The sequence below is a fragment of the Myotis lucifugus genome, unplaced genomic scaffold (genome assembly GCF_000147115.1).
Source record: "Myotis lucifugus unplaced genomic scaffold, Myoluc2.0 scaffold_124, whole genome shotgun sequence".
Lineage (NCBI taxonomy): Eukaryota > Metazoa > Chordata > Mammalia > Chiroptera > Vespertilionidae > Myotis > Myotis lucifugus.
The window spans coordinates 1,272,399-1,286,277 of record NW_005871172.1 but is presented as its reverse complement, the minus strand read 5'-3'; the positions used below and the strand labels follow the sequence as shown (position 1 = coordinate 1,286,277).

Genomic DNA, 13,879 nt, shown 5'->3' with positions numbered 1-13,879 from the left:
ATGCTGGCAGGTACAGCAGTTCTTTTAGAGGGTGATAAGGAGTTTATATTTCACTTGTTACTTTTACTTTTTCTTTTTTTTTCTTTTTTTTTGCCCCATTTACCTCTGCCATTGGAAAAGGGGATGTAGGTAATGGAAATATAGAGATGCAGTAATTTAAAGATTTCTGCTGAATATTTTCAATTTCTTCCTATCCCTGTTTTCTTATAAGCCAGTTATTGGAATCTATGAAGAATGATCCTCTGATTTGTGAGAAGAAAGTAATAGTACTTCCTGGAATTAGCCGCAGATGTATGTGCAAAGGTTTCTTGTGTTTTACCAAGATTGTATCCTTCTATTAACAAAGATCTTAAGAAGGTATCGTAGATATTTATTAAACTCTTCCTATAGGCCAAAATAGGCTGCTGGGTGCTTGTATTGCACTGAACACAATACAGTAGTCTCTGCCCTTCTTTATGAAGCTTGCAGTGTGTCAAGGGAAGATCGACATTAAAATAATTACTTTAAAAATTAATAATAGTTGTGACAAGTGCTATAAAGAGAAGAATAGAAGACCTTGCCTAATAACTTTGAAGCTTAGAGTAGGGAAAAAATGAGTAAAAGTTACTTAATGGGCCGAAACCGGTTTGGCTCAGTGGATGGAGCGTAGGCCTGCGTACTGAAGGGTCCCGGGTTCGATTCCGGTCAAGGGCATGTGCCTGGGTTTCGGGCACATCCCCAGTGGGAGATGTGCAGGAGGCAGCTGATTGATGTTTCTCTCTCATCGATGTTTCTAACTCTCTATCTCTCTCCCTTCCTCTCTGTAAAAAATCAATAAAATATATTTTTTTAAAAAAAGTTACTTAATGGGAAGGAAGGAGAATGTACAAAGGCTCAGAGCAAGGCATGTACATTTAGCTTCAGGCAAGTAAATATTTCACTGAAAATGAATTAATGACTTTACCAAAGGATCTTGCTATTTAAAGAAGTCTCATGGCAGATTATTTCATAAAGTAAATAATCTTTTAAGTAAAGTCAGATCTTCATCAAACCAATTTGTTTAAATGTAACTACAATATTTCTCATAAATGAAATATTCTGTGACTCTTATAGAACTCTACTGGGAAGTTTTTGCTACTCAAGGAACTATCTTCAAGAAAAGTCTAGAAATCAAGTTACTGATATCCCTACTGGTTCTATTAAACTTCCTAAAATTGGTCCTAGTACAATTAAAATTACTACAGATAACCAGGGAAATTTGACATGCAAACTTTATTTTTAAAGTTCCCCCTTAGTGGATTTTCATATAAATGGGTTTTTTTAATATATATATTTATATTTCTTATTTCAGAGAGGAAGGAAGACTGAGAGAGAGATAGAAACATCAATGATGAGAGAGAATCATTGATTGGCTGCCTCCTGCATGCTTCCCACTGGGGATCGAGCCCACAACCTGGGCATGTACCCTTGACCAGAATCGAACCTGGGACCCTTTAGTCCGTAGGTTGACGCTCTACCCACTGAGACAAACTAGCTAATGCTTCATATAAATGTTTTTACATGCTATATACAGGGTGGGGCAACAGTTTGTTTACAGTTGTGCGTATGAAAGTTTATTATATTATTATTAATTATTGTATTAATTAATTTACATACAAACAACTGCAAAACTACTTTTGTCCCACGCTGTACATAAGAGGCTATGTTTTTCCCAATTGATTTAAAGTAGCTAATAAAGTCAATTCTATTCATCTAATTTTTCCTCCACTTCAGTTTCTCTCTTAACTCATCTTTTCTTCCTTACCTTCCATCTCAGAAAAGTTTTTTTACCCCAAAGCTAATACTTATGTGCCTGTAGCCCAGTTAACTGGGGACCATCAACTGTCCTTGCTCACTGCTTTTCCTCCATATATGAACATACTTAAAATTATCTTATAGTTATCTGCTTATCCTCCCTTCCCATCTTTCTCAGATTTTAATTCATATTTCCTAAAATTTGATTAGTATAATTTTACATAATACAGACAGGCTTATTAAAATGTTGATACTTACGTGTTTATTAAAATGAATATTAGAAAATGAATATTAGAGTATTTAATGGTTCCATAGATGTTATAAATTTTCCTTTATGAATTAAATTTTTAAAGCTAAATAAAATAATTGATACACATATATTACAGAAATTGAAAATAGTTTTAATTCTTACCCATACTAAGACACCTAACACTTTTCCATGTTTCCTTAACAAACATATGGTTTGATAGGGATACACTCTTGCAAAGACATTTTTTTTCTGCAAAGACATTTTTAAAAACTACTTTTCTCATTACGAAATAATATATTTATTGTAGAAATTCAGAAAACAAAAGGTATCTTCAGATCGTCTGTAATCCTGTCACTGTAGGTAACCACTATTAAATTGGGTATATATCCATTCCTCTAATTCTAAATATTCACAAAATAGCATAGTAGAACTCCAAGGTCAGTCTGACCCAGATTGAAACCCAGTTCTCCTACTCCTTGATGTATTGGGAAAATACCTTGATTTCTCAGACCCAGTTTCCTTTATCCACAGAATGGAACTAATAATAGCACCTGTCTCAGGATTGTTACCTGGGAACTGAATGAGATAACACCTAAAAAGAATTTAGTCCAATACCTGGACATAGTAAGAATTCAGTAAAGCTTCTTGTTTGCTTGGGGCAAATTATGACACCTAGATGTGTTCGCTTCTCTAAAATTAGAAACTTGCCGAAACCGGTTTGGCTCAGTGGATAGAGCATCGGCCTGTGGACTGAAAGGTCCCAGGTTCGATTCCGGTCAAGGGCATGTACCTGGGTTGTGGGCACATCCCCAGTAGGAGATGTGCAGGAGGCAGCTGATCGATGTTTCTAACTCTCTATCTCTCTCCCTTCCTCTCTGTAAAAAATCAATAAAATATATTTAAAAAAAATAAATAAATAAAATAAAATTAGAAACTTCCCCTCCAGAGCTGGAAGAAGGAAATGTTTTAAAATTATATTTTAAATTGTTTCTTTGGGAATGAAAACTATTCATTACTTCAGAAATGGCATATATGTGGCATTTTTCATCACTATCAATCATGGGATCTTTCCTCAGAGTCCTTTTTGGCCTCATATTCCAGACATTCACACTCAAACCTCTAGCATTTGTGTTGGGCATTTAAGATTCCCAGGATTTAGGAGAAAGGTGGGAGGTCACCAGGCTGTTTCCTAGGTAACAAATTAGCCATATATACAAATGACTCTCAAAGATATGGAGAGCATTTGAAGACATTTGATTGTTAAAAGATGGGGAAAGTGGCATCTGAAATATTAAGTATTAAATTTTCACTTTTGGGTCGTGGCATATTGCTGTCATGGTGGCTGAGGAGAAGGACCCTCTGAGCTCTTTTGAGGCTTATGGAAGCAGCACCTCAAGCTTCTCTAACAAGGAGGAAAACAACCAGCTGGAGGAGACCAGCCCCAGGGCCCTGGATCCTGCAAAGGCAGTGGGTGGTTGTGGGAACAAGACAGAACAGTGGCTGCCAGGACCCATAAGCTACTCTGGAGCATGACTGGCCAAGTCTTTCTCTGTAGTCTGATCAACAGACTGGGAGAGGCAGTGTCAAGACACCTGAGAAGCCTCCAAAGGAATTCAAAATGTGGAAGTCAAACTGCACCACCTTTGGAGACTTACACTACTGAGACGAAACCTCGCCACCCAGAGCTAGATATGGCAATAAAATGGTCTAACATATATGAGGACAATGGTGATGACATCACAGGAAACAATAAGAAAGCTAGAAGGGAAAGAGATGGAGGAGTCATTAAAAAGATGAACATACTTCTAAAAAGCATAAAATAGCCCTAGCCAGTTCACTCAGTGGTTAGAGCAATGGTTCCCAACCTTTTTTTGGCCATGCCTCACCTAAGCATTTCTAAAATCCTGATATCCCTGTGACATATAATTCTTAATATTCAAAAATGGAACTCCTATTCATGTGGAGGAAGCCTAAAAGGCCATTAACTTGGTTTAAACAAACTTCCAAAGAACATGGCACCCATGAAAGAGAAAAATAAAAGAACAAAAGGACAGTTGAATTACTAAGGAAGAAATCACTAAGAAATTGTTAAAAAAAATAATAATATGAAATGATATGAAAAATAGCAACGTTTCAAAACATTATAGAGAACTGAAATACATAAATGTGTGTGTGTGTGTGTGTATGTATATATATATATATACTGTATATGAGGCCCCAAGAACCATAAGAAGTGCAAAAAATTCACTGTTAATAACTCATTCTCGAATTGCCTCCCCATGGAGCGTGTGCCCCACGTTGAGAACCACTAGGTTAGAGTGTTGGCCTGCAGACCGAAGAATCCTAGGTTTGAGTCTGATCTAGGGCATGTTCCTCAGTTGCAGAGTCGATTCCCAGCCTGTCGGGGCACATGTGGGAGGCAACCACATTGATGTTTCTCTCACATTGATGTTTCTGTCTCCCCACTCCCTCCCACTTTCTCTTTAAAAAAAAAATCAGTGGAGAGGGAAGGTAGGGAAGGGTGGGGGTAAGGAGGAGAAATCAACCAAAGGACTTGTATGCATGCATATAAGCCTAAGCAATGGACACAGACACCAGGGAGGTGAGGGCATGAGTGGGGGGGTTGGAGGGCAATGAGGGGATGAGGACACATGTAATACCTTAATCGATAAAGGAAAAAAAAAACATCCACTTGTTATTTTAAAAAAATAATCAATGGGAAAAGTATCCTTGGGTGAGGATTAACCAAATAAATAACACAAGGTAGAAACAGGAGACCAATAGAGAAGAAAAAGTAGAAAACAGCAAATGACAAGAATTTTTGCACTGTGAAACTTAATGAAATGGTTTTGTTTATTTGGAGGTTTTGGGGGGCAGAAAAGTTGATACTGTAAATTATTGTAAAGCATCATTTTCATGAAAGTGCATGTTAATCCTATATAATAAAAGCCTAATATGCAAATAGACTGACTGGCAGAATGACCGGTCGCTGTGATGCTCACTGACCACCAGGGGGCAGACGCTCAACACAGGAGCTGCCCCCAGCCTTTTAGAATCTACAAAGTGATGCCAAATGTAGCAAATAAAAATACACAAAATTCAGTTAAGTTTGAATTTTAGATAGACAACAAATAATGATTTAATAAATTTGATATTTGGGAAATAGTTTAGCTAAAAATTTGTTTATCTGAAAAGCAAATTTACCTGAGCATCTTATATTGTATCTGACAGCCCTATTTCTCTGTTTTCTCTTCACAGCTGCTATTTTAATACTTTTCATTTAGTAATAAGAAAACAAGATTGTAGTTAGGAAGACAATCTTTGATTTGACTATTATAGTCCAAAATGCAGTGCCATTATCTGTAACATTTTGAATAATAAAAAGGAGAAAAAATTTTTTTTACTCAGTTTTACATTTTTCAAGCATACTGGATGAAACCTAGGCCAAGAATTAGGAAATGTGCATGTGGTTTCAGCTCTGGGAATGGTTCTGGAGTAGTCACAGAAAGCCTGTGGCCCTTAGTTGTTTCAGTTGAAACAATTTGAACTAAATATTTATTAGACTCCTGTGTAATTCTGAAGTTCTACAATTCTAAATATAGATTACATAGAAGACCACATTTGTAGTCAAATCATACATTTTAAGATTTTAAGAATATAACTGGGAAAAATAAAAATAATTTGAAAATACTCTGATTAGCATATGTGGGAATGGTTTGAAAATGTTATAACTGCCAAATGTTATAAACTGTTATGTAAATTCATACCAATAGTATGAAAAAAAATTTTATTTTAAGGAATAATGCCATATAATTGTATTTTCAACTTTGAATGAAGGAAGAGATTTCCCCCCCTCATTATTAGTTTGGGTTTTAGATTTGGAAGGGACTTTAGAAGTCAATAAATCAGGCCCTGAGATGTGAACTCTTTTTGTCTCCATTAGCACCTTCTAGCCATCATGGCAACTTCATCTGAAGAAGTCTTGCTGATTGTAAAGAAGGTGCGTCAAAAGAAGCAGGATGGAGCTCTATACCTCATGGCTGAAAGAATTGCTTGGGCACCTGAAGGCAAAGATAGATTTACAATCAGCCATATGTATGGAGATATTAAATGTAAGTCATATTTCTTAGTAATTTTAGAAGATTGCTTATAAAAATCTTTGTGGGTTTTTTATTTTAGTGTCCAAAAAAAATCAACCACATAAAAATAATTACAAAGTGGGATTACTGAATATATATTATTTTATAAACTGCCTTTTGCACTTAATAGAATGTGTATATATGTAAAACTTTACATATGTAAATCTACCACATGTAAAGATATCTGTATATCTTTTTTTTTAAAATAAATTTTTATTGATTACAGAGAGGAAGGGAGAGAGAGAGAGAAACATCAATGATGTTTCTTGCATGTCCACATGGAATCAAGCCCACAATCTGGGCATGTGCTCCGACCAGGAATCGAACTGTGACCACCTGGTTCATAGGTCAATGCTCACCTCTAAGCTACACCGGCTGGGCTATATATACCTTCACCAAACGGATATACAATTATGTATTTAACCAGTCCTCTGTTGAAGGACATTTAGGAAGTTTCCAGAATTTTGTTGTTGCAAATAATGTTGTATAGGTCTGTGCACTAATACCTTTGTGAGGTTGTATGTATGATGTATGGGATACATCTCTGCACTGGGTTTACTGGTTCAAATGATTCATGTACTTAAAATGTTGATAGATGATATCAGATTGCCCTTTAATAAAATTGTATCATTTAAGCAAGTTGTCTAATTAATTTTTAGTTCTGTGGCTATTGTCTGTTGAGAAGATATTCAATTTTATACTGACTATAGATGAGAGAAATACAGAGCATATTATTTTTATATTCTTTTTCTTTTTCTCTTTCCAAATTAGCAAGAATAACTTTGAAATATTACCCAAAAGGTTCCGTACTCGATGGCTCAATAATAATTAGGTTTAAAAACACCAAGCGAATCCTGAGATTTAGGACCTTTACTCTGAAAGGGAGTTCTGCAGTTCACCTAGCTAAAGATCTTGTATAAGAGTGACTCCAAGGAAGTCTGGGCAACAAAGTCCTTGACAAATTGTGGTTATCTTAACTGTGACTATTAATATGGATTTATTTTTTTTCCTGGATATAAAATTCTTCACCTGGATAAAATTTTGCGTAAATTTCAAGAAACATGACACCTCGAAAAATAGACAACCTTCAACTTAGAAGTGCTCGGTTTACAAATGTCCTTTGTGTATGAACAGTTGCCCAAGGATCTCTACTTGTAGCTGGAAATGGCCAAGATCTTCATCTTTCTCCATTGAAATAATTTAGAATCTTAATTTCAAAAGGAAATACTATTTAAAACCTATCATAATTCAGTACTGCCTAAAATATCCAGTCGTTGTCCACTATCCTGGTAGCGTTACTTCCTTATAAAACTTTGTTTCTGTGGAAAAATGCCTCACCAAGTTCCTCATAATAGTCTTACAGACTATCATTTGTACTACAATAGACTCATAAATTAGGAACTTCCTGTATTAGCACGCTAGCCCTTAATAGATTTGTAAAACACACTCATATCCCCAGTGTGCAATAAAGAATATGCCTACCTCCTGTGTCTCCACAATTCTAGGCTATTGGGGAGGAGAACACATACCAAAACCTAGATCTGCACCAGATCATTTTTTCATTTTAAGGTGAATTATTGATAGAATGCCCATTTCTGAAACTATTGAAAGTTATCAATAATAGATTACTAAGGTGAAATTTAGCAGTTAATCTTGTTTAAAAAAAAAAACTTCAAAATTAGGCCTCTCAGAGGCAAGAGCTAAGCTAGAGCAAGGATAAAGCCATGACTGAGAAAAGAAGCGTAGGGGTGATTGTTTTGGAGGAATTGGATACAGGGACAGGCTGGCTGACGGTGTAAATTGTTTCATATTGTGCTGCTGACAATAAGATATTTCATCTGAACTGTTGGTCTGGAAGCAGCATATTCATTGAAAAAAATTGGTTAGGGCTGAGAATTCTAGGCAGCATGTTCATACTACCATGAGTCACCCATTTAGAAAATTTTAAAGAATGGTACAACATATACTATATAACATATCCCACCTAAATAGTACAGTTATGCCGAAACCGGTTTGGCTCAGTGGATAGAGCGTCGGCCTGAGGGTAGGGAGCTGCAGGCTTGATCCTGGAGCCGTGTGTGAGAGGCAACCAATCAATGTGTCTCTTTCATATCCATTTTTCTCTGTCTCTCCCCCTCCCTTCCACTCTCTCTAAAAATCAATGGAAAAATATCATCCATGGATGAGGATTAACAAAAAAAGTACAGTTACTAGTTTGCCATATTTGCTTTATTGTTTATGTATACTTTGACTGCTTATAATATCACACCATAAAAATTTTAATATTCAGGCCATTTTATATTTCCCCTATTGTCCCTGTAATGCTTTTAGAAATGTGGTTTTTAAACCAATATTCAATCTAGATTCATGTATATCATTATAGTTCTTATATCCGTGTGTGTGTGTGTGTGTGTGTGTGTGTGTGTGTGTGTAATTGATTTCAGGGAAGAGGGAGTGAGAGAAGAAACATCAATAATGAGAGAGAATGAATCATTGATTGGCTGTCTCCTGCACACACCCCACTGGGGATTGAACCCACAATCCAGGCATGTGCCCTGACCAGGAGTTGAACCATGACCTCCTGGTTCATAGGTCCACGCTCAACCACACTGGCCGGGCTATAATTGTAGTTCTTTAGCCTCTTCTCTGAGTATAGGGTTGTAGAATATCACACATTATGATTATGCCTAATTGTCTTAACTTGTAAGGGTGTTGGTTACATCCTATTCTGTCACCTCAGAAAGCCTGTTGTGTCAGGTTGTCCTGCTTTGATCACTCGATTAAAGTGGTGACACCAAATCTCTCAAATGTAAAATTTCGTATCTTCCTTTGCAATAGTAAGTAAACCATGGGTTGTGTTTTGGAGTTTTTTGAATCATGACAAATCATTTTTATTAATGATAATGTTAATTGGAGGTAGCTGTTCAGGGTGGATTTGGGACTCCTACTTGACTGTTTAGGAAGCTTTAACGATATCTGCCTCAGTTGAATGGGAATAAAAGCTCTTTAGTATCTGGAGGTGGAAGCCATGGGTGAGAAATGCCGCAGAAAAAGAATACTAAAGGAGGAAGCAGATTGTTAGCAATGAATTTGTTGAACCGTGCTCTGGATTATTTAAGAAGAGTGCATTTCTGCAAAGTAAATAACCTCTTGTATGGCAGTTTCCACAATGTGTATGTCATCTAATTAACCTCATATTTCCTTTTAGGTCAGAAAATCAGTCCAGAAGGAAAAGCTAAAATTCAGCTTCAGCTGGTTCTGCACGCAGGGGACACAACTAACTTCCATTTTTCCAATGAAAGCACAGCAGTAAAAGAGCGAGATGCAGTGAAAGACCTTCTTCAGCAACTGCTGCCCAAATTCAAGAGGAAAGCTAATAAAGAACTTGAAGAGAAAAACAGGTGAAGGAGGAAAAGAGTAGCCTTTTGAAGAACTAGGTTCTCTCTGATCTCATAGAGTAATAGCTTGCTATTTATCATCTCTTGTACTTTGATAGTATAATATAGAAAAATATAGCTGTGGTATCTTTACCTCTGTGTGTGTGTTTTTGGGTTTTTTTTTAACTTTAGCTTCTTACTAGCTATTTAGCTATGGGCAAATGAGAATGTTTAAACTCAGATGTTAAATTAACTGCCTGAAACCTAACATCTGATTAGGAACAGAACTGAGATTCAAAGGTGCCAGGGTTCCTTAATTTCTTTTCCCAGTTCTCTTCACAGAAAAGATACTAAACCATTAGAAGTGTGTTTATGAATAAGAAACCTGAAGGAAATTATACTGTTAAAAAGTTGATTTTGTGATATACTATGTCAGTACAGTTTTGGTAATATTGTTATACTTAAAATCTTTTTATTCTTGAAAAAAAAAACTTGAGAAAGCATGTAAAATGATGAGAATTTCTGATAAGATGAATTCCATCACCAGTCTCTCAGCCATCTGTGCTATGACTCCAAGTGCTTATCACCATGAAAAATTTTTTGCTGGAAAATCTTAAGCATGCTTCCTCTTCTCCATTCACCTTTATTTGTAAAAAAGAATACAGTGCAATACAAATACAGATACAATGACCTTTGTATCACTGGGATATAAAGATGAATAAGACCATATCCATGCCCTCAAAGAGTTTTAGTCTTTGCTTCTTCAAACTTCCATTTATCTCCACTTTATTTGTTCCTCCAAAAATGTGGAGTAGTTTTGGGGTTTTTTTATTTTGTTTTGTTTTTGCTTTTAATTATTAACAAGTGAACAAAATGACCTGCTGCTGCTCAATCATCACAAAATGAAAGTTGTGTGTTTCAGTATTTTGTGTTAAAGTCTTTAAAATGTTACCTAAATGGTGTTTTGTTCTATAAAGTTCAGTATATTCAATGTTCTATCCCCAGGATGCTGCAAGAAGATCCTGTTTTGTTTCAGCTTTATAAAGACCTTGTTGTGAGTCAAGTGATCAGTGCTGAGGAGTTCTGGGCCAATCGTTTAAATGTGAACTCAACAGAAAGTTCTTCCACATCCAATCATAAGCAGGATGTTGGCATTTCTGCAGCATTTCTGGTATGTGACCCTTCTACATTTCTGAAAAGGGGGGCGGAGGTTAAGGAAAACCCTGATTGTGTGTTAACAATGCCATTTCTTTGATAAATTTTAGTATTTCCTTGAAGTAAATTCATGGGCATTTCCATATTCATGGTCTTTTAAAATATTTTTAAATACATAACAGTATTTTTTTAATTTATATTTTTGCTATTTTTCTTGGTTTCTGGACTTGACCCTAACTTGCTGGTAATCAAATGGACTTTTAAAAGAATCTTTTAGCCATTGGACTAATATTTATTTCCCCTATTACTTTCAAATTTAGGGCTTTCTGATAACTTTTTTATGGTTGCTATATTTTACTTACAATAAAAGTTAAATGGCTCTAACCGGTTTGGCTCAGTGGATAGAGCGTCAGCCTGCGGACTGAAGGGTCCCAGGTTCGATTCCGGTCAAGGGCATGTACCTTGGCTGCGGGCACATCCCCAGTAGGGGGCGTGCAGGAGGCAGCTGATCGATGCTTCTCGCTCATTGATGTTTCTAACTATCCCTCTCCCTTCCTCTCTGTACAAAATCAATAAAATATATTTTAAAAAAAAGTTAAATGTATAGTGACTATTATAGTATAGAAAAAGTAAGGGTTATCAAATGTATCTTAGAGAAAAATTGGGAGTACCTTACATGTAGAATTAGAAAATGTCTCTGGTGGAACAAAAGCAGTATTTACACATTTAACAAAAATTTGAATACGAATTATATGTTTAGCATCTTTCTGTGTGCTTAGTATTAATTAGGCCTTTCTTAAACTAGTCAGATAATATTTGTTTATTTAGTAAGTAAAGTATGTTATAATTTTGGTAACTGTAAAAGTTTATGATAAAGCTCCTATACCCATCTGTTTTTTGGCCACACATAAACATGCCTGTTTGACCATGTAGGATTTTCAAGGAAGCAGATTTTATAGGTCACTAAGATTATATGAAACAGGCCAGGCTTCTTTGTCTCTCTGCAAAAGTAAAGGTGAGGACTTCCTTTGCCTCTAACGTATTCAGAAAATCTGTTTTTCCACCTTGGTCCAGTGTCTGTTGTGTGTTTAACATCTTTCCCCGGTATTTTAATTAATATATATTCATTATTTTAGGCTGATGTCCGGCCCCAAACAGATGGATGTAATGGTCTGAGATATAATTTAACCTCTGATATTATTGAGTCCATATTTAGGACCTATCCCGCAGGTAAGACAAATCACTTCTTTCAGATAGTTAAAATATTTATTTGGATGAATTCAGTAATATTTCAATGAAAAACAAAAAGTTTACTTTTATTCTTGATCAAGTACAACAAAATATGTGAAGTACTGTACCTAGTTTTGACATGTGGTAGATATTAAGGGTTTTAGTATATAGTGTATTATCATCAATTAATTGGTATGATGACTTCCCCATTCTGTCCATCAGTAGTTCTTAAACTTGATTTCCCCTTAACCATACCTGAGCAAGATGACATCCTCCAGAGGCATCAATAAATGAGTCTCTAGAGCACTAACTCAAATCATCCTTTATACTTCCTCCAGAGCGACCTTTCTAACGTAATCTTTTCCCTTGCAGAAACCATCCTAATAGGATCACCCCAGCTCTGGTGATTTATGATGTGCAGCCAAGGTTGAGAGTCACTGCTTTAGTCATTTTTTAACCAACCAGTGCTCTCTTAAGCCGTATGCTGTTCTTCACACTTCCTCACTCGTGCACCTTTAGTCCTTAGGAAACATACCTCTCCCACAGGACTCAGCTCAAGCATTGCCTCATTACCACCTCTGACTTCTTCAGATAGTTATGAGCCCCCTCGCCTTCTGTAGTGCCTGTGTCTGCCTCAGAGTTATCACGTTATAATATAATTATTTGCATATCTTTCTGATAATAACATTATGGTGTGCCAGACACCATTCTAAAGCCTCTATGTATATTGACTCATTTAATTATCACAAACTAGAGGCCCAGTACACAAAATTTGTGCACGGGGGCGGGGACGTCCCCTCAGCCCAGCCTGCACCCTCCACAATCTGGGACCCCTCGGGGGATGTCCGACTGCCAGTTTAGGCCTGGCAGTCAGACATCCCTCTCACAATCCTGGGCCACTGGCCCCTAACCACTCACCTGCCTCCCTGCCTGATCGCCCCTAACTGCCTCCCTGCCAGCCTGATCACCCCTAACTGCCTCTGCCTGCCGACTTGATCACCCCTCACTGCCCCCCCCTGCCAGGCTAGTCACCCCTAACTGCCCCCCTGCCAGCCTGATCACCCCTAACTGCCTCTGCCTGCTGCCCTGATCATCCCCAACTCACCCACCCCCGCCTGGTCGCCCCATGCAGCAGGCTGTTCAGTCGTTTGGTCGCCCCTCACTGCTGGTCTGGTGGCCCCACACAGCCTGCTGGTCAGTTGTTTGGTTGCCCCTCACTAACTCCTCTGCCGGCCTGGTCGCCCCATGCAGCCTGCTGCTTGGTCGTTTGGTCACCCCTCACTAACCCCCCTGTTGGCTGGGTCGCCCCACGCAGCTTGCTGCTCACTCATTTGGTCGTCCCTCACTACCCCTCTGCCGGCCAGGTTGCCCCACACAGCCTGTTCGGTCGTCCGTTCAGTTGCGATGATCAGTTAGGCTTTTATATAAATAGATACCCTATGAAGTAGGTACTATTATTAAAACTTGTCAAATCTCTTGGTACAAAATAAGGTTTTGTTTGTAATTGTTAAAATTTGTAAAGGTAGTACCTCACCTTATTTCTCAAGTTGTATTTCATATTTATAATTAGATTATTGTATACAGAATATATAGTTGAACAGTTTTATAATCTAGTTTTTGCTATTAGTTTATATTTCAACTAATTTGAGGTTTTAAGAAATGGAAATGCAGCAAGTAACCATTATGGTTTTTCTTCCACAGTAAAAATGAAATATGTAGAAAATGTTCCCCACAGCATGACAGAAAAGGAATTCTGGACACGTTTTTTTCAGTCCCATTATTTTCACAGGGACCGGCTGAATACAGGGTCAAAGGACCTGTTTGCAGAATGTGCCAAAATAGATGAAAAAGGTAACTGTTTACCCCTGACACACACTATCATTTATTTTGCTGGTCTCTACTTATTAGTGATGTTAGTGAGTTTTTTAATTTCTGAGAAAGGTAAGACTTGATCG

The 13,879-nt window shown here is 37.1% G+C and overlaps 2 protein-coding genes across 3 annotated transcripts in view; both read left to right on the top strand.

Moving 5' to 3' along the window:
- Nucleotides 1-13,879, top strand: part of GTF2H1 (general transcription factor IIH subunit 1) — a 34,234-nt gene that overhangs the window by 2,034 nt on the left and 18,321 nt on the right. For both annotated transcript variants that reach the window (XM_006093813.3, XM_023758173.1), the window contains exons 2-6: nt 5,967-6,135; nt 9,371-9,563; nt 10,545-10,710; nt 11,831-11,924; nt 13,626-13,775. In XM_006093813.3, the coding sequence (XP_006093875.1) occupies nt 5,982-6,135; nt 9,371-9,563; nt 10,545-10,710; nt 11,831-11,924; nt 13,626-13,775 (757 nt within the window). In that variant the 5' untranslated portion in view covers nt 5,967-5,981. The remainder of the gene's footprint in view (nt 1-5,966; nt 6,136-9,370; nt 9,564-10,544; nt 10,711-11,830; nt 11,925-13,625; nt 13,776-13,879) is intronic.
- On the top strand, nt 3,359-3,922 carry CUNH1orf52 (chromosome unknown C1orf52 homolog). The gene is given in 3 exon segments (XM_023758174.1): nt 3,359-3,603; nt 3,605-3,655; nt 3,657-3,922. Coding segments are annotated over 3 exon segments (486 nt in total). The 3' UTR covers nt 3,847-3,922.